Source organism: Tympanuchus pallidicinctus, unplaced genomic scaffold (genome assembly GCF_026119805.1).
Source record: "Tympanuchus pallidicinctus isolate F22 unplaced genomic scaffold, pur_lepc_1.0 scaffold3, whole genome shotgun sequence".
Taxonomy (NCBI): domain Eukaryota; kingdom Metazoa; phylum Chordata; class Aves; order Galliformes; family Phasianidae; genus Tympanuchus; species Tympanuchus pallidicinctus.
The window spans coordinates 67,832,416-67,858,914 of NW_026294747.1; the positions used below are offsets into that span (position 1 = coordinate 67,832,416).

Here is a 26,499-nt window from a genome sequence, read left to right on the forward strand (position 1 = left end):
GAAGCAACCTACAGTTGTGAAATAATTACAGCATACACTCAACTGCAGACATACAATTTACAATATGTTTCCAGGCTAGAACTGTTGGCTTTGGTTTTTTATTTCTGGGGGGAGGCTCTCTGCATCTACAAAATTTAAATACTCTGTGAAATGACGATATGATGTCAATCCGAACCTTTCAAAAGTTGAATTATGACTGTGTACTCGTCGCCTTGAGAATAATACTCTGGAGCTTGACTTTGCCAACAGATCTCCCTTTTTCCCTAACACTGCCTTGCCTTCAGCACAGCCACTTCTGAACTGCGTAACCTACTGAAGTTAATGGGGTTGCACAGGAGTAATCGAGAGCACTACTTGGCCCTGAATATGCAAACTCAGCAAGCTCAAGGCAACTGAATTGATGTGCCCTCCACCATAAATTCTAGTTGATAGATGCATCATTTCTCTTCATTAAAACAGCAAACTCACAATGCTTCCTCCCCGATGTGGGGCAGAGAGGATGAAGACTGACAGTAATGAAGAATAAAAACAGAAATCTGTCACTGTATTGTTTAGGCAGCTTTGGCAAAGAAAGTAAATTTGAGCTATCACACAGCCTAATGCAAGCCATGTAAAAACACCAACACTGATTGCACTACAAATAAGTATTTTCACTCACATTTCACTTTCACTGTGCATAGAATTCACATAAAAGAATTCACAGAATGGTGGTTAGGTAACAGAAAATTCTGTTGGTAAAAGCAACTCTTTTCAGCATAGAAGTCTGACTTAAACGGGATAAACAGACCCACACTTCTTCTGTGATTGTAGTAATATTCTTAGAATCACTTATCTATAGCAAAATCTCAGACAGCATAATAAAATTATCATTTTTTAGCATATGCCTATTGTCCATGAGAGACACTTGGCTGCCTGTGTTGCACAGCAAGACTGGCTAGTCCACGGGATCTGGGCATATTGCAGGCGCAGTGTGGCTGCACATTTGTCGTGGATTACTCATTCTGCACAGATGAGCCCTAAGAGCACAGTTTTTTGCCTCGAGCTAACGAAATAATACAGTCTGAAGAATTCATACTATTGAAATGCTGGGGCCTGTTTTCTTATTCACTGATAATACAGTTACAGCCCAAGTGCCATCAGTAGAATGATGTGAAGAACTCCATATATCAAGCACAATAAAATCTTTTTCATACAAGAGTTAGAAATATAACTTTAGGAGAACGGTTTTTATTTGACCTTGCAAACTTCAGGGTATTGAAGACAGATCCTAATCCATGCAGTAGCAAGCATGCAAACAGACAAAACCACTGAAACCATTGCATGGAGGCTCCTCTTGTCTCAATGTGGCAATGATTAAAGACCCCTCCATACATCTTCCATTTGCCTGACTTCTACCAAAGCTTCCTGCCTTGTCATTAGAGGTGTTTATGCAGAATTCTTCAGTACTTACAAAATATTACAAAATTCAGTATTTATGTTTTTTTTTCCCCTCGCTTCCACTAGAACATCTTCTGTCACTTGTTACTTCTACTGACTTCTTACCAATTTTAATAGACCAAATATTAGTAAAAAAATCTCAAAAATAATTTGAAATTGAGTCACATTTATTAATGTTAATTAAGTCAGTTAAACTACCAATATATAAAAAACCAGACTTCATTACACATTTTTTTAAATATAGGGACAAAGAAAAGGTATCTCTTTTTCTGAAGGATCACACATAATCAGAAAAGACAACAACAGTCCAAAATGGCTTTTGTTAACCTCCAAATGACCTTATAGCAGTGCAATTTCAAATCCCAGCTTTTAGCAGATTTTGGGAAAAGTGAAAAAAGCGCAGAAACTTTTTAGACAGAAAAATACATCTGCAGAAGACCAGAAAGCTCTCTGAATAGATACCAGCCACTCTCAGAGGGAGTGGCTGACTGAACTAAGCAAAACTATAATAAGTAAAGGTATAAAAATATGTAGTCTATCACAGAACTGCTAAGATGTGTCTTCTGGCTAGCATGCCACGTGGCATAGATATGAATTTGTTTTATTCAGCTAGACATCCTGACACTTGATTCACTTCAACTCTCTACTAACAATAGCATTTGTACTCAAACAGGATCTTTGTTTTTAAGTTGATCTGTTCCTGCTGCTCATGTCCTGCCCCAAGTCATAATCCTCCACTTTTACAAGTGGTTGCTGTGGAAAGGATTATAGATCTCTGCTAACAAAAAAGAATCAAGAACAAGTGAACTCTACAAAATTAATGTAACATTTTTATGCAAATGCTAATGATAAAAGAAATAATACTACAGCCAACTGGTGCGAGATGATATTAACTTCCAAGTAAAAATAAGGTCTTGGACAAATAATTTAATATGCTACTGAGAATCTTTGTTTTCCAGCCAGATTTTAATGTTAATGGTCCTCACAAAGGAAGGAAAGGTTGAGAAACACAACAAATACAAATAAGGTTTTTTTTAAAGAGTAACTTTATCCCAAATATCAACATGTTTCTTTCGTGACGTACATACAACCAGAACAATTATTCCCAGAACTGCTGTAACTGTCAAATACGTTAAACAAAGCGAGCATGTCACTGTACACAGCCAGAAAACATGCTTAATGTAAACAGGAAGGTCAAATCAGAGTCACACAAAATCACCACTGAGGTTCTTGATTGGTGTTTTAAATCTTCAAGACAATGGCTTTTCCCTGCCTGCAAACGGATTCTGTTTTTGTTTTAACGTATCCCCAGATTGGTCCAATGGCCCTGGACAGCCCTTCCTTCCCTACTCCCAGTAGCCCAGGCTGAGCAACCCGCCATTCCCCACACGCCTCGGACATCTGCAGCTTCTTCCAAGACACCCTCTGTTAAACCTGACCATTCTTGACTTTCTAGCATAGCTCCATCTACAGCCTAGCCTTTCTCTGCATATAATTCAGGTGTCATTCTTCATTGAAAAACATCAGCTACACTTTAAAAAAGCAATCATAAAGCATAAAGTGAAATTTGAAGAAGTGATCCTCTTCAGCCTTCAGGCTTCACCTACATCACCATCTACAAAAACTTCAACACAGAGTGCATTTGGAGGATGCAAATGGATTCCTTCAGGACACTGGGACTAGGGAGGTGCAGCTCAAAGTTCGTACATATCTAAATGTGGGATTCAGGCTTGCATCACACTCAAGGTGGGCTGCTCTGGCCCTGTGAAAAGCATGGGGAATATGGGCTGTTCCACACCTGGTGCCTGAAGGGAAATCCCATCCCTGGGCACTGAGGGAGCTGTCATCACGTCGCAAGCACACAAAGCCCTGGGAGGTTAAAATCCTCATTTATAGGATACCTGCCATCTGTGCACCTCACTGCACACTCAGGTATTCTCTTCCCAGTTCTACAAAATCTTTACTCTCCTAAGCATTTAGCAAACTACCATCCACCAAACCATAATTAGAGCTAGAACTTGGCTAAAACGTCAAAGCCTCAAACAGCATGAATGAAACAAACAGCTGTATTTCTGTATCGTCTCAGCAGATGCGCTATTAAAAATATTTGCTAAGAATGAATTCAGTTTACTGCTGCACTTCTATATTTAGCAGAGTGGCTCGGGCTATTTCTGCCATACTGCGACTTTGTAACGTCTAGCCTTTGTTTGGGTATAGTTTGGGTGCCATTCTTCATTTAAAAACATCATTTACACCTCAAAAAGCAATCATAATGCATACAGTGAAATATGAAGAAATGATCCTCCTGACCCTTTGGGCTATGATCTAATGGATGGGTTGGACATAAACATTTATTTAAAAGGTAATTTGAAGTTTATGACATTATTTCCCATCACATGGGAATTGCTATCATACTGAGGCACTTACTCTGTTTTTATTTCCCAACATTTATTATCAAACTTATGTGGCGGTCACATGCAATATATAATGGAAAAGTAATATCGCTGCGTGACAAAAACTGCCATAACCAAGATAAATATTCTGTAAATAATGTCCAGTTAAATGAGTTCAAAGTACAGCACGATGATCATCTGTAGAGAGCTTTTTATTTGAGACATAATTGATAACCTTAAACAAACCATAAACACTACTCTCAGAAAAAAGAAGGCTCTCTTCCACTGAGGTTTTAAAGTCTAACACTTGGTTGTCCTCACAGAGATACAGAAAAGCACAACAATTATTTCCTAAGGTACAACAAGTGGATTTTCAAATCCCCACTTGTGAATGAACCACATCACAGCACAAATGGAATTTATCCAAATTGAAAGAAAGGGCATCAGTAGACTTGTGACTAATGGACAACAACTAGATAGAAAGCCAGTCGTACCACACTGCTTTGCTAGAAAGGGTCTCTGAACCTGCAGGGTTTAGTATGAGGTCCTCTTAACCAAGGAGGCACTGCGCCTCTTTGGAAACAAACCCCACATATATCTCTCATGTGTTTTATTGAAATATTTGTTTCAGAGAGAAACTGATGTATACACTTTGAGGTGGGGATAAGGTGACAGAAGGGCTTGATACTAAAACATGTCTGAGTAATGGTCAACATTAAGTTTTTCCCCTCGTATTCAGAGCTTTAGGTCCTGCCAACACCATCCCAGTAAGGTACAGCCAACATGCACCTCAGTGTTACATTCACTTCTCGAACATCACCCACACATTATAAATTTTCTTTCCAATATATCAATGAAAATAATATTTATCTATGTATTTTTTTAACTGTGCCCCAGACTTGAATAATCCCAAAAAGGAAGTCAAGGAAACAGGCCTGATATTTCCACTCTTTTCGAAATCTGCTTGGCAAATCCATGTGGAAATCACCTGACCCCGTCCAGAAAGAAGTGCAACACAATTATGTTCAGAATTAAAAACAACGTAAGAAAGAATAAACAACTTCCACAGCACAATTACTAAGAAAATGCAGAGACATTAAACAAAGAAATAACTGTTTATTAACAATAACTGATAGATAACACACACAAAGCCCTTTCAACCTGACTTGCCAAATATTCCAGCAGGAACAAGTAACAAACATACAGAAATCATTTTATATGCAAAAATCAACAAAAATGCAGAAAACATACAGAATTCATTTTATATGCAAAACAGAACTGTTTCATAGAAATTTTAAATTAAACACACTATCTAAATTGTAAAATTTTTTAACATAGTAGAGCCTAGGGTAAATTGTAAAATACCCTAGGCTCTACTTTGTAACAAAATACATAATTAAAACTAAGAATATAGACAGAATCATAGAATGGCTTGGTTTGGAAGGGACCTTAAAGACCATCTAGTTCCAACATTAACTTTTATAAGTTGAGTGAGAAATAAGAATGCTTTTCTTAGTTTTAATACATGTGAATATTAGCCTTTAAATTACAGAGGCATTATTTACAGGATGAGCTGCAGCCAGCTGCATGCTTACAGCATGGATTTAACCATTTTGCAATGGTTGCAGTCATAATGCAGTGAGATTTAAAGGATGACAAAAATAAAGTAAGCTCATTTTTTTTTTAAACAAATGGATCCAGGACTACAAACATCATTACTCTCTAACTAAATTTGCTTAGTGTTACTATAGGGTGAAGCTGAAGTCATTTGGCTGCCTTTGTTTTGCTTTTGCATACTTAATACGCTTGCAGGTGTTATAAATTCAACTTTAACTTATTTACTGTGTTTGTAGCTTTGGGGATAATTACAGCTTTATTACCATCTATTTTTTGAGTAACTGAAACATACTTTCAAGCTTTAATTTCATTTTAACATCCTTTTTGTCCAGGAGTAAAGGAGCTGTTTATACATGTAGAGTATTCACACACACGTTTTCTACCACTGCCAGAAAAGGCAACTACTGAGATCAACCTGCCTTCGAGAAAGGAACAGAGAGAACACTGGAAAAATGTCTGTAAGTAATATTTAGAGAGATCCCATTTCTGACATGGCACCAAATGCATCATTACATAGCCATACCGCTTGCTTTGTATTTCTCTAGACCTTGCTGGGGAGCTGTGTGTGGGGACAATTAGAACAGAACATGCATATATTTGATTGTTAGCATAAATGTGCTCTGCAACATTCAGCTGGGAGTGACAGTTGTTGTGACTACCTGCACACTCACACCACTCCACCATCCGTATATTTGCAGCCCAGTGTAGGGGTTTTAATTTGTTTTAAATGACCTAAAAGGCAGGGCTGCTGCTTCTTAGTCAAACACCCATTTTCCTAATAAGACTCCAATTTTAATTAGAGCTTCAACATTAAAAATTTCAACTTTTTTTTTTTTTTAGCATTCCAAGCATTCCCTGGCTGGGATTCACATAATTATGACTCCCCTTTCTTCGCATTCACAAAGAAAGAAGGAATCAGACAGCAAGGCAAAGCAAAGAAAGCACGGTAATCCTCAGATGGAGAATGACTTTTTCTTCACTTGCAGTTATTTGCTTCATAACCACTCTTTAAATTCAAGCATTTGCACTGTCTTATCCTAAAATCAAACAAACTGAAAGCCATATTCCATCATGATCCACCACACAGCTCTAGAAATCCAGCAGGAGTGAATATGCACCCAACCAAACACACCAACTACCCAACACTGTTCAAGGAAATATCGTTATTTTAACTCCTCTAGTGACTCCCACCAACACAGTGGACAGGAGCTGACTCTAGACAGCTCAGGAGCTCAAAAAGGGATGGGCTTCTGCTCACCAAGAAGGAGATGGCAGTATAGGTTGGGTAATACTGCCCTGAAATAAAGGGACCGTTTCCTCTGCTACCCACAGCAGGAAGGCATAGGCTTCTTTGCAGATCATGCTGCTTCCCAGGGGTCAGGGCAATCTGAAGACCATGCTTAGTTTATACTGCTGGGGATTTTTGTCCCACACAAAAACACAAGAGACCACTCTGTGCAAGTAGGACGGCTTAGATCTCATTTGTGAAAGGGAAGAGTCTCAGGAAACAGATACCTGACTTAACATGAGGGAAGTGAGAAGGACTTCACAGACCAGAAGACGTAATGAAAAATTTTTATGTTTCTTTAAAATGATTCAAATTAATATTTTCCTCAAATAATGACAACATGGTAGTGTGTTCTTCCAAGCCTCAAAGAAACTGCAGGGATGCAACTAAGGGCCTACTAGGGCTACTAGGAAGGACCTGTGCTCACTCAAGTTCTACTGGTCTAAAAGCTGCCACGTTTTTCTCAGTGCTCCTGACAGTGTCTGAGCAAATCCAGATAATGCCAATTCTGGAGGTAGCAAGATCTGAAATTCACCTATGTGCCACAAATAAAACCTGCACGTCATCTGAGTAATGTATTTTCTTGTGTTTACAACCAAATCTGGTTGTCTGAATTGCATTTCCCACATTACAGGTGTAATTGCATGCAGTATATGATAAGTAAATGGAAGACTTGGAGGGGAAGACACGTTAAGGGCTAATAAGGATGTTACAGAATCCGAGTTCAGCCCTCAACCCTACTAAGAAACTGAGATATAGCACCCAGCTACAAACATGTAGTCCTGTATCCACAGCAATCTGCACAACTGGCCCTACAGCCATACCCTTTATATGTAAATCAAACTTCAATAATTTGCCCATTTTAACCAACTCCACTACAGGCTGATGTGGGCACAGCTGCAGCTTACTATGAATCCGCAGAGTAAACACACCACTAGCACAGGGACAGCCACACAGCATGCTTTACAAATGAATGGTAGTAATGACTGAATTAACCTGCAAGGCCATGCAGAACCATGTACAAATCTCTCATGCTTTGATTTTGTCTCACACACCCCAAGCTGGACCGGCTTCCAGCAGACACCAAAGCTCTGAAGAAAACTGCCACAAATGTTTCCTCTTCCACTCCCAGCATTTATAGCTGCCTGGGGCCCAAAGCAGGCAAAACTGCAGTCCTAAGCCAGCTGTAGCTTCTCAGGAAAAACACACATTAAATCTGTGAAGTCCACTATTTTATTGCTCTGCAGGACTGAAAATGGGAGATCATTTCTGATTGAAATGAGACTCTCTAGCTTGTCAGCAGAACTCAGCATCCTCTTCTAGCTCAGAAAGAAACAAACAGCTACAACCTTATGTCCAAAAACATTGCTTTATCCCATTCTGGAGATTATTATTGCTTCTCCTGAAGTCTGCATAACTGCATTCATGGTAACACAGTCACTAAAACCAAGCAGAGAAATACAAAAAGAAGTCCTACAATCTTGTACAACTATCGAATCCTTTCTTTGTGGAAGGGTGGTGACACATATCAGACGTGATGCTGGGAGAAGGAAGTATTTATCAAGAATGGCCATCAGCAATATTTTTTTCCACAACATCATCTGTCATGACAGATGAACGCGCCAGTCATTACACTTCCCTGCCTTAAAACTAAAATCATTTCTTTCTACTCCTTCTCCGCCGAAAATAAAAATGAATTCACTGTTCAGCTCTGCTTGGAATAGCAAATGCAAATGTTGCCTACAAGGAAACATGGTGAAAATAAGGAATTTATAAAGCATGGCGGTCTTAAGTAAGTCAGGGCAGGTTATTAGGAGCTCAATATGTGGTAGTACAGTGAAATCCTCCTAAACTCTGAAAAAAATATTATGTATGACTTCTGTTGTATCTCTGAGCACAGATATTCTATCACACACTGCAAAAGCCTACAAAGATTAAAAATGTTGGTCAGTATTTCTACATATCCACTTCATTACCATTACAGGAGATACCGGAGAAAGTGAGAGGGATTTTGTACTCCAAGCTCAGTACTGATGTGCAGAGGTACAGGGGGACCTCACATCTAGAGTAAACAAGCACAGCAGCGAAAGATTTTAGCCTGTATTTAACATCACTGTGTGTCTTTGCTCGGTGCTACCCAGAAGTGAGAATAAGAGTTTCACTTTTTCTTCAGCTTCTCATCTTACATGCTTCCTACTTTTCTATACTGCCACTTGTTACTGCTTCAGAAGAAATAACTTGTATTTTCCATCTCTCTTCGTACCCATTTTCCCTGCTATTAATCATTCTTGTCACCTTCTCCCCACTCCCTCTATTTCTGCAGCATTCCTTCTGAGATGGAGTGACCAGCATCTGCTCAAGCCTCACTCATTGATTTTTTCTTAATTAACTTCTAAGATCCTCAAACAAGCAAACAAAATTATTAGTTAACATTGCCTGGAGAGCCAGTGCATTGAACCAGACCTTCAAAACCAAGTTCAAATTGGGATCAGATTGGTCGGCAAGCATCCTGCATGCTTTACCTCACATTCAAGAGCTTTCCAGTGAGGTTAAATAGGAATTGCAGCTCTTTATTTTACTATGGGGAGTGACACCATGGGGACTTTACACACTCCCATTCGCATTTTATTATGTATAGCATTTCCCCAGAGCACAGGAGAGATGCTGAATGACATAATTTCAGTATACAGTATGAATTTACATATGTAGATCATTCTTTCCCCTAAATCTACATTCAGCTCCATGGCATTGCTTCTCCTGCTATGACCGACTGCAATGAAACCTCTCCCAGTAAATCACCCTGCTTTAACCCGTACCAAGCATTGGTCCTCCACAGAATTAACTATCTAACCAAGAAGATGAAAAAAGGCAAAACCCAGATTTGGGTGGTTCACACTGTCAGAAGAGCAACAGTGTACTGAATTTTTCCTTCCCATCTTTCTCTTGCTCTTTTATTCATACTGAGAAAGATGAGTAGTTCTCTGACATCTGCATATATTCCCCCCTATACATTTTTGAAGATTAGTGGGATGTCCACACCAGCAGTACTAGAAAGTAGGAAGGGTTGGTAGTTATGACCCTACTGCTACTCTCTTAAAACCTCTGCTCTCTTAAAAACTGCTGCTCTCTCATTTCTGCTGTTGCCAGACTAAGCCAGGAATAGCATTCCCACCTGCATGAAATGAAAGAAAGAATCTCCAAGCTAGATGATATTCAACGTGGGCAAGGGGAGTGATTCTAATCTGCTATGGTAAACACGCAAACTCAAACCTGAAGTAAGTTTTGTCATGGTAATGCTGTGCTATCTACATAATGGAGGACAAGAGCAACCACTTCTGAACACAGCTCTGCAAAGCAGAAGTCCTGACTAGAAGGAAAAAACAGGAATCATCGGGAAGCCTGCACCACGTTAGCTAGAAAGGAAAAACAGAAAAAAAAAACTGTATGGAACATGAAGAGCATTTTATCCATCTGAAATATTACAATTAAATAAAAAAATAATAATAAATTCCCTGATCAAAATATCTGCTTGTTCAAAATGCAGCATCCCAAGCAAACATCAGTAAAACATCACTGATGTGCCTTTTGCAAAAAAAATCTAGAAATTGCTTGGGAAAGCTTAGAGAAAACCTAATGCATTTTCTCTTTTGGCCAAGCCGCCTACGCTGAATTTGATTTTCTCCAATTCAAAAGCTGTTGTCTCCCATCCTTCCAAGACTAATTTTATTTTTTTGAAAGATCTCACTTCTAGGAGTGCTGTTTTACAGCCTCTCTCTTTTAGTCTCCACTCAGTTATTTTATTAGAATGCAAGTGGCTGAAAGAAGGGAACCTAAGCTGGAATATGCAGCACTGCAAGGTGATCCACACTGCAGTGTCATCCACTGCTGCTATGAGGGTTTAGAAACTGTGATAGCAACAATCACAGCACAAAGAAGTCAGACGAATCATCTCTGTCCCTTGAACTGAGAAGCATATAGGTCTCGCACCTGAGGCCCTGGGAAGATGGCAGCAGATGTGTAGCAAGATTCTAGGAAGGCTCTGCTCTGGTCAAACTTCTCTCAGTTTATACCACAGCAAAACCAGCAAAGCCTTTGCAACACCCAATTCCCTCCAAGAGCTTCACAACCAGGCTGCAGGCAGAGGGGAAGCTGAGGAAGTAACATCTGCTTTTGTTTCTCTGTCCCATGAAACAGCCAAGTCCAAACAGGTTTCATAGAATCACAGAATCATAGAATGGCTTGGGTTGGAAAGGACCTCAAGGGTCATCAAGCTCCAACCTTGCTGCTGCAGGCAGCAACCATCATATCTAATACTAGACCAAGTTGCCCAGGGCCCCATCCAACCTGGCCTTGAACACCTCCATGGATGGAGCATCCACAGCCTCTCTGGGCTTTATCAGGGAAAAGTCTCAGGTGGCAATGGCCGGCTTCAAATCCTTCCTGAAGGCTGAGTACAGGCACACAGTCTAGAAAGGACAAAAGATTCCCACTTCCTTGAGCGAGACTGATGTGCACGATGAACACAGGCAGTAGGAAGAACACTTGTTTTGCACCTTTCAGACTTCAAACCACACACTGCAACCTGTTTCTGCTCCCAGGCAACATGTCCTACAAGAACCAACAAACACCTGCAGCAATTGCTTATGTACACGGAATGAATCTTTACTCTCTTACTGGGAACGTGACCCTGATACAAGGTTTATGCTGCAAAATAAAAACCTTCCCAGCTAAAAACTTTCAAAAATACACATATTTTTTCCCCTCTAGCACAGTACATGGAAGGAATAATAGGAAAGGCTCAAGAAGCCAGATCTCACTGTTAACTGAGGAGTTTTCAGAAAATGTACAATAGAGAAATGTGTCAAATCTGAAACACGATAGCAGAGTTACCCAAAAAAAAGAAAAAAGAAAAAAAGAAAAAAATCTGAAAACAGAAAAAAAGGCAAAAGGATGTAGGAAATACGGGCCTGAATATCTTCTATATTACATCTGAAAAAACACCAGTGAAGACACTGCAGTTATTCCAGAAAGAAGTCAGGACACTTGAGATGATGTATGGCTTGGAACTGCAGATTAAATGCTCTTCAGCCCATTAAGCAGGGCTGTGCTTACCGCTGTCTCCTCTCATGCCCGGGCACAGCGTGGGATGGACTCACCAGAGGCAGAAGACCCATTGCACATGAGTCCATCCTCAGCTCCACTGGCACCAAGCTGACCACAAGAGCAGCAGTAACGGCATTTGCCCTCTGAACAGGCTGCCCACAGACTCACAAAGGTGCCCAGTGAGAGAATACAGTTATTTTCTTTGGCCTTTGCTAACTGTGCACAGAGAATCATTTGGGAGAAGGCTGGGCGACCCAGCCTGATGTGGTGACAGGGCCCTGCCAACCATGTCCATTTTCTAGGTGAGATAGGGCCCATACGTCCAGGCTGCCTCCAGGCTTTCTTGTAAGAAAGGCCCCTGGGGTGGCGACTCCGGTTTTCCCAGTTATTAAAAATGAGTCACCATCTTCATTTCCCCTCTAAATATTTTCCTTCTTAGCGCTTTCTTACGTTCTTGCTTGCAGCACTTTTGTCCTTGCTCCATAACACACCAAGTCCATTCTGTCCCCTTGGATAGGGAAAAAGAAGCAAGTACAGGAAGGGGAGAGCCTGACCTGGCTTCACCAAGGGAAGGTGTGACTAATCCAGTGGCCTTCTATGATGGAGTGCAGTGACAGCATTTGGACAAAGGAAAGGCAACAGATGTCATCTACCTGGACTTTTGCAAAGTCTTCGATCCAACACATACTCATCTTGAAAATGGAGAGATATGGATTAGAAGGATGCACTGATTGGAGGATGAGGAATTGGTTGGAAGGTCACAGGCAGAGGGTTGTGGTCAATGGCTCTGTGTCCAGGTGGAGGCTGGTGATGAGTGGTGTCCTTCAGGGGTCTGTCTTGGGTCCGGCAGTCTTTAACATCTTTATCAATGACACAGATGAAGGGATTGAGTGTGCCCTCAACAAGTTTGCTGATGTCACCAAACTGAGAGGTGTGGTTGGTACAGTAGATGGAAGGGACACCACCCAGAAGGACCCTGATAAACTCTAAAGGTGGGCCCCGGTGAACCTAATGAGGTTCAACAAAGCAAAGTGCAAGGTTGAGGTAATCCCAGGTATGTATACAAACTGGGAGAACGCCCTGAGAGTAGCCCTGCTAAGAAGGACTTAGGGGTCCTAGTTGCTGAAAAACGTAACACGAGCTGGCAGTGTGTATTGGCAGCCCAGAAGGCCAATGGTACCCTGCGTTCCATCAGAAGAGGGGTGGCTAGGAGGGTGAGCGGGGCAATTGTCCCTCTCTACTCTGCCTCTGTGAGGCCTCATCTGCAGTCCAAGTCTGGAGCCCTCAACACAGGAAAGATGTAGAATTTTTAGACAGGGTCCAGAGGAGGGCCATGAAGATGATTAAGAGGGCTGGACAACATCTCTTACGAAGACAGGCTGAAGGAACTGAGCTGTTCAGCCTGGAAAAGAGAAGACTGCAGGGAGACACTACTGTGGCCTTCCAATATTTAAATGGAGTTCATAAACATGAGGGAAATAAACTTTTTGCACAGATAGACAGCAACAGGATAAGGGGAAATAGTTTTAAACTGAAGGAAGGGAGATTTAGATTAGATTTCAGGGCAAAGTGTTTTATTGCGAGAGTAGCGGGGCGCTGGCACAGCTGCCCAGAAAAGCTCTGGATGTCCCATTCCTGGAGGTGTTAAAGGCCAGGTTGGATGGGGCCCTGGGCAATCTGATCAGCTACTCGATGTAGTGATTGGCAACTCTGCCGGTGGCAGGGGAAAATGAACTTGATCCTTGTGGTCCCTTCCAACTCAAGCCATTCGATTATTCTATGATTCTGTGATACCACCTCCTCTTGGCCCTATCCTGCAGCCTAGCGAAGGGTTATCCCCTTCAAATCTGACTCCACATGGCACCTGTTTTCCTTTCATGCAGAGGAAGGGCTTCCCTGGAGCTCCACACTTCCAGGAGCTTAAGATCCTTTTTATAAGTTCCTAAGTCAGATCCACATCTACACACCTCTTGTTCTGCCTCATTCTGCTTTGGCCATTCACCAGCCAGCATCAACAAAATATCTAAGCATAAGGCAAGTTCTCTGCTAGTCACCCTTACACATTTCTCAACTCTTTCTTCTCCCCCTTTATTACTATGCACTGCTGTATGGAATGAGCATTTAGAAGACTGAAAAAACTGTTACATTGCTATATAATCATAGAATTATAGAATGGCATGGGTTGGAGGGAACCTTAAAGATAATCCAGTCTCAACCCTCTGCCATGGACAGGGTTAGCACCCACCAGCTCAGGCTGCCCAGGGCCCCATCCAACCTAGACTTGAGCATTCCCAGGGATGGGGCACCCACAGCTTCTCTGGGCAGCTGTGCCAGGGCCTCAACACCCCATAAGCAAAAAATTTCTTCCTAACTTAGATCTTTCCTCTTTTAGCTTAGGTAACAACATTACATACAAAGTATTTGTAGGTTACTGTAGGTCTATCGTAAGACAAAACACTGATTAAAGAGAATTGCTCACGTAACACACAGCAAAGAGGCCTGAAAGGACAAGAACAGCTCTTCCAATACATACAGCTCCCAGTGTATATTTTATAGTCCTGTTGCTTCATAGTCACACAAGACAACATTTTTTTCTCTTTTAATAAGGACACCAGAAAGGAAAAGATTAGAAGTATGTTCTGTCCTTTGTTTTCCCAAAAGAAAACACATTGAGCCTTATGGCAAAACTTGCATCTATCCAAAATCCTTACTAAATGTATTCGTTACTGAGAAGTTTACTGAATGCTCATGTATCGAATATTCATCGTCCTCAGTGATAGCTGAGGTTTAGTGAGAGTACATAGAGGCAATTTACATAGAAGTGAGCACTACTGCAGGGCACTGACCAGCCCACCTTACTTTGTTCTTGGACCTGATGTTAACTTCAATAAAAAACTTGACAAGGAAGGTCAGCAAACTTGTCTTTTTAAAATTTCATTTAATTCACAAAACTCTATTTTCTAAGGACTTGATATACAGTATTACTATTGTGTTAACCTCTAATACTACAAAAGCATGTTTGCTTATGAAATCAATCTAGAGTTTAAAAGACAAAATCATATTAGATGCAATGAATTATCTGTATTTAAATACATGAAGTGGGCATGATGGCTACACAGAGTGGATTCTTTCAGTGGGAGCCTTTAAAAATATTTGTAGCAGCAAAATCCCTGTTGTAAATGCTGTTTTCTTAAAATCTCTCCACAAAACTACCAGCAGGATCAAATCTTTCAAAGCACTGAGAAGTTTTTAGTGGCTCTGAATCCAGAAGGATCATGTAACTATTAAGACTGAAATTGACAAAGGAGTATATAATTTATATATAGTGTAACACAAGTAACAATACAGAACTTAACATATAATTCACAATTATAAGCCTGCCAAGTCACGTTATTGGAACAAGCTTTAGACCAGGGGATGATGTAACCCAGCTGCACTGACGCTGCACAGCTCGCGTAACCTTGAATATCTCAGGCAGCTGCAGAAGGAGCTCACTGTAAACTGCCTGGTCTTTGCCCCCTCGCTTTCTAAAGGAAGTTATTTTGGCTGAGGCCAAGGAAAATTAAAAAGCACATTATTGACATAAAATATTAAAAGAGAGCTCTCCGAAGCCAGCTTCAGCACATTTTAACTTCTGCCTTTAAGTTCCATTATGGCCAATGTTTTACAGAGCATCACCAGCGATGCAGAAGATGATGCTCACAGTAAAGTTCTGCAACTGGAAACAGAAAATCACTGATTTACCCTCTTGCCCAACCCAGCGTTCTGCACACAGGGGTCAGAAGGCAGGATTCGGCCAGACTCACCAATACATCACCCTGAATCCAGCAGAGCATTCCTAAATAGCGGTAGTCGCTAATAGGCACTCATTACACTAATAGATTGCTCACTAATGGGTGCGCTGACGGAGCTATGCGCTCGGCAGCCCCCCTCGCAGCCCATCCCCGTCCCTGCACCCGATTCTCTCCGGGTGATGCTCCAAAACCTTCAAAGAAAATCTGCTCGGTGTGGTGAAAGGAATCAAAGAGGCTCTGCCGAAAATTCCTAAAACGCTTCTGCCCTAATCTTCTGGAGCAGAGAAGGGGCTCGCAGAATACTAAACTTGCTTTTCAAAGGAGATCAAAGCAACACGAGCAACAACTGCAAACATGAACGGAGGTGTGCGCATGGGCACGGGGAAGGCAGAGAGCCTCTCTTCAGCCGCCCACGAAGGCTCCCGCTGACTTATCTGCCCGTTACACATGCGGTTTGAAAGGACAGGAGACGTGTTTAAAAGGTACACACAAACGCTCCGCCTTTGGACGGGCTGTGTTTCATGCACACGCAGCGTTTTACGAGATACACTGCTGCCATTAATTCTGAAAAGCTCCTTAGCCACAGTCTAATTAAAGCAGCCTATAATTTCGTATTTGTTTAGCGATTCAAAGATAAATGAAGTTGCGGCTGTGTATCTCCCCTTCCCGGTGTCACCCTGCAGTCGGGGTTAGTCTCACAGAGCGTATTTAACACTTTGGCAGCCTGATGCTTGCTTAGGAAATCCCCCCCAGAACAGATTCACAGCTCAGCCACTTCCAGCAGATATTTTATTTGCCTGCTTCAACCTGCCCGTGCCCCCTATGCTTGCTTCTCCTCCAGAGCCCCCCGTGTGAGCTGCACTTGCACAGCAATGCTGATGTGCGGTCCCAGCAGCACTGAGGTTGGCTCCCAACTCTGGCACTCAGCACTCAGGAGCCCCAGCAGCCAACCTGCTGTTTCCCTGACAATACAATTTGTGTTTTCTCCCTCCCAATCTGCTATTCCGCTGCGTAAACTGGAACCGAAAATAAATAAATAAAAATCATGGAAAAGAAAACAGCTGTGGGAAAAAACTCTGCTAAGTTCACAGGGTGAGGAAGGAATGAGTAAAACCCCAAGTGAACTCTCCTGGCTGAACTGGGTTAGGATGAAAAATGCTGCTGCTAAATCTTGAAAATTTAGGTCAGCCTTGTTTATGTGAAGATATAAAGCACTGACATTTGGAGAAGCATGTGAACTAACGCAGTATTTCAGCGTTCCCTCTGAATCAGTGGGCCACGAGGCCCTTTCATACCGACCAATTTCCCCTCCTTCAAATTAAAAAAAATAAATCTGAATTGTCACTTTGGCTGCAACCAGCAACACACTGAAGCATCGTGTTTTAAAGTCTAGTGGCCGCAGCTGCTGAAATATTTTGTATTTTTAAAACAGACTGAGTTAACCAAGTAGATACTTGGGAAGCATTTAACCGATGTAGAAGAGAACAAAGTAGGTACAATTTCCAAAGCTATCTGCTTTTTTTTCATCCCTGTGTGAATACGGGTTGCATTATAGCCCTACGAATACCAGAGAAGATGAGGAAAAGGATAATTGCTGCTTTTCTGAGACCTAATTGATGTTATCCGAAACACGCATCACACCAGATACCCGTTCCCTTTAACACAGCTCAACATATGGCGATTCTGACAATGCAAACAGGGCTCGGTCCTATTTCTCCTCAAATCCACGTGAATGGTTTATTATACACAAAATGAGGCCCAGTGATTCATGTTGCTAAAACGCTACTTAGCAGCAGCGAAACTGCTCAAGTATTTTGCCTGCCTATACTTGGGCCTCCTACGGCTGCCACTGAGACCAATGGCAAAATTCCCATCTCCTTCCATGGGAGGGGAGCCAAGCCCTTAGAAACCTTTGTATTTAAGGAAAAACAGTTTTCCTCCCACTCACAACTACAGTTCTCCTGAAAAACCAATGGAAATGCTGAAGAAGTCAGGTGGTTCGGATTGGGCCCAAAGGTCAAGAACAAAGAATATGAAGGCAGTTCTGCTATTGAAAAACTGAGCAGCATCCTCAAAGCACTGCCTGGCTTCTTCACCTGCTTGTTTGTTTACTGTTATTATTTTGAACTGAAAATGACACTTCTAGATCTGACTAGGGAGATTTTAAAACATATATAAATCCTGGAAGAAGAAATGAAGCGCACATTTCATTTAGTGTCTGGATTACAGCTTCTTATTAAACAAACCAGAGCTCATTATAAAATCAATATCAACTTAACCACTCTGCTCCCAAGAGAAACGGCAAAAAAGGTCACTCCAAGAAATTCAAACAATTTTCCTGCTGGAAGGGCACGATTTTAATTACAGATACTATTAATTAGAGCTGTCACTAAGAAGATTGTCCTGTTAATTATCACAAATTCAGTTTCAAGTGTGATTTTGGAACCTGGAGGGCTTTCTTAAAAAAAATAAAATAAAATAAAGGATTTGTGTATTCATGTTTAATGAAAAAAAAGGAAAAAAGAGACTACCTATCCCTTCTGTGATTGTGGTTTGAATAAATCAACAGTAAGATCCCTATTGATAACCAACAAAAATGTTTACAACCAAGATCTCTTTGGCCAACTAAACTCAGAGGACAAGTTGCTGGTTGGGCCACACGTTGTCCTGGAATACACCCCATTCTTCCACTGGCAAAACAATAAAGCACTGGAAATGCTTTTGCTCTCCTTTCTCTTGCTTTAGAATTCATTACATTTAAAGACCTAAAGGATATCTGAGGATTTTCTCTTTACAGAAAGCACTCCATTTAAACTGAAAAGCAAAACCGTTCCTGAAGGTACCAATCACAACAGAAACATCTGCATTTATCACTCATTACTACCATCTCTCTGCGCCCAGCCTGGGGAGAGGCACTGCACAATCTCCTTTCCAATGCAGAAGCGGTACAGACAGACCCAAACTTCCCGAGTTTACTCCTGCACGACTCCCAGCTACCAGTCTGAAGCCTGAGAATACAGAAAGGCCATCATGCCTGATGCTGAGCAGAGCAAGAAGGTAAAACAGAACTTGACAGAGAAGTGCCACAAGGAGGATCCTATCGATGCGCAGCACACACGGGTACTACAACAACAATATTTACACATTCTCGACTTCTCTCTCCCAGCCACACTCCAAATATTTTGGGCTAGAAAACAAGAGCTGCGTGGTGTGCGACCAAAACACGTGCACTGCCATCACCAAGAACACCCCCAAGAAATCAGCCCCGTGAGCTAAAACAAACTCCAGCAAGATGCAGCCTCTCTCCACCCAGCTCTTGAAACTGAAAGAGAAACTCCAATGTTTTGTGATGTGTTCCAGCAAATCTCAGCGCGGCACTCCCGCCTTCCTGGCCACACATCTGCCACCATTGTTCTCCGCCAAGCAGCCCCCATTCGCCTCCCCATCTATCAGCATTACATTTCATTTTATCTGAATAATGGCAGAAGGTGGCAACAGATCGGGTCAAAGGCTCTTTTCATATCAGACTCTGAAGAAGTCGATTACTCAAAATGAGAGACATCTTCAGATAACCGTGCGAACCATCCCTCAGAAACGCTAAAGATTTTTCGTTATTAATAGCGGCAGGGGTGACAGATTATGGATATTAATGTTATTTTTCAGAGAATTTCAACAGCGAGGGGCTTTCTTTTCCTTCTTTGAATGTTTCTAATTGGACACAAATTTACAGCCACGAGGACTGCCCGGCAGTAAGGAGCTGCTCCCGGGAATATTCACAGGAGATGGGAGGGGGGGAAGCACTGAAAACAAACGAGCCCAAAGAGTGTCTCCTGGCTGAACGTGGCTGGAGAGGAGAAGGAGGAGGAGGAGGAGGAGGAGGAAGAGGAAGGCCGGCACTTACCTGATAAGCAGTGGTAGCATCGGATCCGGCGTCAGCCCCCAGGGCTGAGAGCTTCTCCTTGAGCCGGTGGTGGGCGCGGTGCCGTAGGCAGTAGACGACCCCCGATGCTGCCAGGACCCCGGCGATGCAAGCGAGGGAGAGGAGGGTGAGGAGGAGAAATTTGGCCGACTCTGCCTCTTCCCCGCGCTGCGGGAGCGGCGGGACGTGGCTTTTCTGCAGGGGAGGAGAGAGAGGCAGCGCCTGAGTGCGCGGAGCGGAGCGGTGCGGGGGCCCCGTCGGGGGAAGCCCCCGGCAGAATCGACTCGCAGCGGGGCCGGAGCCCAACGGCGGGCAGGGACAGCGCCGCGACCCCCCCGCTCCGTCCCGTCCCGTCCCCTCCCCTCCCGTCCCTTCCCCGGCCGTGCCCTCCCCTCCCGGCTTTCCGCTCCCGAAAGGCGGAGGCGGGCGCCGGGTGCGCGCACCGCCGGGTCCCCCCTCCTTCCTCAACCATACAGAACAACGAGGGAAAATCCGTTTGTTGTTTTTTTTTTTTTTTTTTTTTTTTCTCCTTTGAGTGAAAAATAAGACACGAAACAACAGGGGAAAAAAAAAAAGAAGTAGGTGGCAGTTCTTCCTTTTGTCTGTTACTGAAGAAAAAGGATTATATATAAATATAAAAAGAGCCGGATAGGTCCAAACTCCTCCAGATGACTATTATTTTTGCAGCAATAGGAGAGAATCCTTCTCGTGCATTTCACTTGTCTCCATGTGCTAAAAAGTTGTACAATAATTTCCCCTCATTAACTTCATTATAAGCTATATTAGCAACAATTAAAAACGCAACATGAAAATGAAAAGACCAGGCGCGCAAATTGCAGCAGGACTCATTTGGCCCGCGTTCCCCCTTTCACAATTACCAGGGAAATGAATTGAAAAGCACGCCCCTGCCTCAGCCCTGGTTGCTACAAGATGAGAACAATTAGCAAACTCCTTTCCACCACCTAATTTCGCGTGGTAACAAAATGGATTTTTCCCCATGAATGCCTAGCCGGCCTATTCATTATCTCTCCTCTATTAGTAATTTTCTGCTCCGTATTCAGCTAGCCAGCTCTTAATTTCCTCCTGTCTTGCAGTGTACACAGTGGCTCTTATGTCAGGCCCGGTCCATTTTTATCTTGTAATCATAAAGGCCACCAAAGCAATTATCGCTGGTCTTGACTGTAAAAGCTTGTCATTAATTAGCCTCCTTGCCTTCAGTACTGAGGATTAGCCGGGGCTGAGGCTGAGTTAATGGAAATGCGGCTTCAAGGAGCCTCCCGGATTTTCTCGCCTGGATGCTGGGAGCGAAGGATGCTCGGCCGGCTCTGGGAAGCCCCGGGGGCGGGCGCGGACCCCACTCGGCACGGCCCGGTTCAGCCCGGCTCGGCTCGCACCGCCCCCCGGCCCCTCCTCCCAATCCCACCAGCCACCAGGGGATCGGGGCCGCTCCCCCCCCTTCACAGGGGGCTCCAGGGGCGCCTCCCCTCGCCCCCACCCCGGGCCACCTGCCCCGGCCGCCGTGGGCTTGCAAACCGAGCCGGGAGGGGCAAACCCGACGGCATCACCCGGGGGCCCGGGGATGCGCAGGGCTGCCGCGCTCTGCCATTAGCATTTCAGTGAAAGGGACGCCGTCCCCTCGGGGCCAAGGGTCGCGATCTGCATCTCAATAGGCGGCCCCCGCTAAAGGGCCGCCGCCCCCTCCCCGACGGCTGCGCCCCGGGACGTTAATCCGCTTCTCCGCTCCGCTCGACCCCCCGATAGCAAGGCACAGAGGAGCCCCTCCGACCCGGTTCGGGCCCCCCGCGGTGCCCGAGGCCACTCCGCCCCCCCAAGCCTCCCCCAAGCCCCGAGGGCGCGTCCCCGCCGCGCAGCCCCGTCTCGCCCACCGCACTGCTCACGGATCTCCCCTTTCTCCGCTTTTAGCACCGCGGTTTTAAAACGCTTTTCCCTTCGCCTTTCGCCGTGTGAAAGAGCCGCGCAAACGCCAGGGGGAAAGGGCTGTGCGAGGGAAACAATGAAAATGACGGGAGCAAAGTGCTGTCAAGCGCCCTGAGTAAACACGGGGGAGAGAAGGAGCGTGCTTTCCCCACGACTCCCGTAGTTATAGTGACGGGAGTGCCGCTTCCAACTTCTCGCAGCGCCGGGATCGAGGGGCGGCCGTGCCCGGAACAAAGCGGCGTGGGCCGAGATCCGCTTCTCGTAACGGAAAACGCGAGGAAACTGTCGGGTTTTGGGCTGTGGGGTGGGGGTTGAGGGTTAGGGTGCCTTGTTGGCACCACGTCGGGAAACGTTTTTCATGGGGAGCCCACGGAGCCGCCGTCCCTGGTGCAGGGCATCAGACGGCCAAGAGCTTGCAAAAAAAATCCAAAGCAAAATAAAACACACAACCTTCCAAGGGAAGGCGCCAGGAATGACCAGGGAAGAGGAGATGGGGAAGCGGCAGCCGCACCTCCGCCCCATCAATCACATCGGGGGCAGTCAGCCCCTCTCCCTGCCGCCGTCGGGGCGCGGAGCTTCCCCGTCTCCCCTCTTTGCCACCAGGGTCGGTGAGGAGGAGCAGCCCGGGGGTCGGGAGCCGCCTCCGGCTGGGCGGCCCCGCGTACACCTCCGCCGTCGGGGAGTGCAGGGCTGGGGCAGCAGTGAGGCCCGGCCCCGGAATGCGTCCCGACAGGAGAACCTCAGCTTCCCGGTGCTTCCAGAGCAGCACCGCAGCCCCGCTGCCCTTCCAGCGCATCAACCGTCAAACGATGAAACGGGTAAAAATGAATCCAGCGAGGTCGTTCCAAGCTCCCTCCTTCCGTCCCTCCCTCTCCCTCCCAGCCAGGAGCTGAGATTTCCCCTCGCCCAAACCTCTCATTCTTCTTTCCCCGCAATAAGGCCCCAGCCTGAAACGGAGCCCAGGGTTAATTAGAGGCGTCCTGTCAGACTTGACTCGAAAAAGAAAAATGTTTAAATATTTATGAATTTGACATTTACAGTCGGATGTCTTTTAAGGCAGAACACCTCTCCCTGTGCTCGCTCAGGCTGCCACGGTGCTCGCCCGGGGTGGAAGGGGAACAATAGCTGTTGCATAACAAGAAAAACAAATCACCTTTCTTTCCCCTAAGGCTCAACAAATAAATAGACCACATAAATTACACATAATTAAATATTAAACTTAGCTACATGTAACTATGCATTTTTTAAACTTTATAGAGCTGAATATATTGACATCCCCCTGAATGATTTCCTTTTCGGAAACACGTGTACTGCGAGTCCCAATGAAGGCAAAACCACTGATCCTAAACAGACGGCTTAGAAAATAACTCAAAACACTCAGGCTATGGTCTTTGCTTGCTTTGCAATGGCCCAATCCATGCTAAATGCTAGATGACAAAGCTTCGCCCCATCCCAGAGCATCACACCTACCAACCACTTCCACTCTTCCATTCTATGACTCTACACTCACTAGCGCTCGCTGGAGCTACACTGCTTCCATAAGGGTTGTGCTGTTGTTGTCACGATTATTATAAGAGAGAAAAAAATGCACGGGATCTGATCTCACAGTGGCTTTCCCAGTCCCTTGGCAGAGCACATCTACACTCAGCCCAAAGTGAAGCAGTCAATAGTGCAGCGTAACACCGGAGTCACAAATCACCGCTCGAATCAAAGCGCCGTGTCCCTTTCCATGGTGTCATCCCATGATTCAGCACAAACAAATCCCAGGCAAGTGGCAGTAAATATTTAATGGAGGATTTCATGTAAATAAGTTCTCACACCTACGTTGGAAGAAGAGTAGAGGAAAGCCTTTGTGACAGCGGAGAGGGCTCTGTGCAGGGCTGTGAGTGCTCACCTTCCAGATGCCCCAGCAGAATTAACTCCATTATTCCTCCTAGGACACAGGACCTGATTCTGCTCCTGGTTGAAGCAGAACTCTCACAGAAGTTGAGGTTTGATTCCACTTTATCAGTGTAAGGAGGTATTTCTGACAACGCTCAGCTGCTGCACCCAGCCTTCCCTCCACGATGTAAAGGCAAAACCACTGTGATTCATTTAGGAATAACCTCACACTGCATTTTTTTTGCAGCTTGTGAATGTCTTGATTATTACATTGCTATGAGGCAGATTGGTTTCTAAGCAATAATAATAATTTAGAAAGCAGATTTCTTCATAAACATGGGCAAAAGGAGCTACTTGAGAATATGATTTGTTTCAAAATATCAGAATGCTAAAAAACTCGAGAGGTGCTATTTTTAATTTGGAATTCACTATAGAATCTAATAAATGAGAGAAGTGAGGCGGAAATAATCATGTATTAATTCTGTGCATTACAAAATCTTTTCAGAAGCTATTATCAGAGCAAGAGGCATTGTGGTTTGGATTCAGGGTGGGAGAAATCCTTTGTGCAACTGAAAGCTATTGTTCCTCTGTGCAGATGAAATTGTACTTGCAAATCTGCCATTCAAGGAGCGAAAAGAGTGCCTGGGCAAAAGAAAAGAATTCTACAAGAAAATCGTTCCTCTTAGAAATGAACTTCAGGAAAATAAGTTCTAGCTCACCAGCTTCTCTTGTTTTTCTAAAAGGACCCTTTGCTAATAGGCTCGGTGCTAGAAGGGAACGTGTGTTATTTCCTTGATAGAGGAAGCATGAAGAAAGGGACGAGTAGGGGTCTGTGTGGGTGCATCTACAATATGTACTCTTCTACATAGATACATATGTATTTGCTTGTTTAAATAAATCTAAACTTAAATCCTCTTCTAACAAATTCTTGCTGCAGGGTAACTGGGGATAGAGGGTGAGATGCTCTATGCTCTTTAAGTTTGATAGGTCACCAGAAACCCAGAGGCGCACTCGGCATCAGGACATACCTGGCTACCTCACTCTGTCCCTAGGATACCCACAGATACAAAAGGTTTTCCTTTGTGAAATAAGAAAGCAAAACAAAAGGAAACCAGAAGCTCCCTCGGTTTGGTGCCTGCCCCCTCCTCACCCAGGCAGGTCCATGGGCCATAGGGCCTCGGGATGCTCACAGCATGAGTTTCGGTTCAGTGCCACGCTGCCAGGCTGCACAGCCCAGGCTACTTGTTGGTGCTTTAAGGGGATATTTGGAGAGTGAGGAAGAGGTGTCTGGGGCTGCTCTCAGCCTCCCTCCTTGCACCCTCCTGCCCGGCTCGCCTGGTGCTTTCAGCAGATGTCAGTTCATCACCTGAAATGAGGTCAACGTAATGCTTTCACTCTAGAGGGTGAAATCGGAGGGGAAGGTGCTTTTGGCTTCTTGTAGGGGTCGGGAAGATTAGACAAATCGACGGGCACAATGGGCAGATGGATTTCTGGGAACTGCAGCTTATTCAAATCACTGAGAAAGGTCAATGCAAGAGCCACAGATCTATTCATCGGTGGGGGCACAATGATCTTTCCGCAACCTTCAACACCACAAAGCACTCTCGAGCGTCTCTATACCTTTTAGTAGGATTAATGCCGCCAACAATGACTGAATACAATCAAGAATTCAGTGAGTTCAAAGATCCCTTGATCAATGGTAGATATTTTCCTCCTAAAGGCAAACAGAAGTGAAGTTTCTGGTTAGAGTTACGAGAAACGATGATAGGCATTGTCCTGAGTCCCACTACGAGGTGATGCTGAGATGCCCAGAGGTCTGAGAACCCCGAAGAAGTTTGTGGTGTAAGGTTGCAAAAGAGGAAACGTATCGTAAACTTCAAGATTTTCTCGAGGCTCTTAGTATTAGTTAAAGCACGGCATGAAAGCCTACAGCATCAGCTGAGCTGTGCTGACGGACACGCGGACAGGAAACGGGACAGCCACATCCACGCCTGAAAACGAGGAAGGCAAAGCCGGAGGTGCGGAGAGGAGACGCCGGGGTGAAGAAACTTCCATTCCCAGCTCGGAGGAGCGACGCGGGAGAAAGCAGCAGAACGCGAGCACCGGGACGCCCATTTCCTCCTTAGCTTGGGCTTTGTCAGCCAGAGCGAAACGGATAAGCAGAGGGACAGAGCAGGTCCAAGCCACGAAACGTAGCCAAGAGGTCGGCTAGCGACAGATGAGCTCGGTCAAATATCTCCGGCAAGGAGCAACGCGAACCGCTGCGCCAGCGCCGACTTAACGCCGATGCCGAAGGCACATCGCACAGACACGAGCTAAAAGCGCCCTCCGAGCGGCTCTCGGAGCGCAGCCGGAGCCCCGCAGCGGAGCGGCCGCCCCGTCCCAACGCCGGGCCCCGCCGGCCGCCCCCGCTCCCCCCGCACTCCGACGGGGCGGGCACGCAGCGGCCCCGCTCGCCCCCCGCCGCCATCCCCTCTCCCGGCGCGGCTCCCACCGCCCGCGGACCCCGCGCCGCGCTCCCCCTGCTCCGCCTTTACCTGCTGCCATGGCGCTGCCGCCGGCGGGCCGCCACCGGCTCCTCCCTCGGAGGGCTCGGCGGACCTCGGCGGGCTCCGGCCGTCCTCCTCCGCTGCCCCGACTTCCCCCTCTCCTCCCCTCCTCCTCAGCGCAGACAAAGGCGGCGGAGGCGGCCGCGAGCGCCCCGCGCAGCTCCGAGCGCTCCGGGGGCAGCGGGCGGCCCGGGGCGGCCCCGCGGGGCGCGGGCGCGGGCGGAGGATGCCGGCGCGCCCCGACGCTGCCCTCCTTATATCGGGCCGCTCGCAGCCCCTGCCGGCTGCCGCACATGGCCCATCCACCGGTTGCTATAGCGATGCCTCCCCTCCACATGTTGCTGGCAGCAATTGGCTAAGGAGGTCTGGGCTGTTCACAAACCCTTCGCCGGTGTGAGGCGATGAATGGACACCGCCTGTGTCACTCATTTGGAAAAGCTGTTCGGGGTTTCTGTTGTGGATGTGGGATTTTTTTCTTTTTTTTTTCCTTTTTCTTTCTTTTTTTTTTTTTTAACGTGTCCCCCCCTCCCGTCATTTTTTGGTGCCACTCTCGCAAGATGGAAGCGGTGGGGGCAGAACA

General features: G+C 45.2%; 1 protein-coding gene across 6 annotated transcripts in view; it reads right to left on the reverse strand.

Moving 5' to 3' along the window:
- PTPRN2 (protein tyrosine phosphatase receptor type N2) overlaps positions 1–26,499 on the reverse strand; it is a 620,450-nt gene that overhangs the window by 84,384 nt on the left and 509,567 nt on the right. For all 6 annotated transcript variants that reach the window (XM_052695759.1, XM_052695758.1, XM_052695760.1 and 3 more), the window contains exon 13: positions 19,534–19,746. In XM_052695759.1, the coding sequence (XP_052551719.1) occupies positions 19,534–19,746 (213 nt within the window). The remainder of the gene's footprint in view (positions 1–19,533; positions 19,747–26,499) is intronic.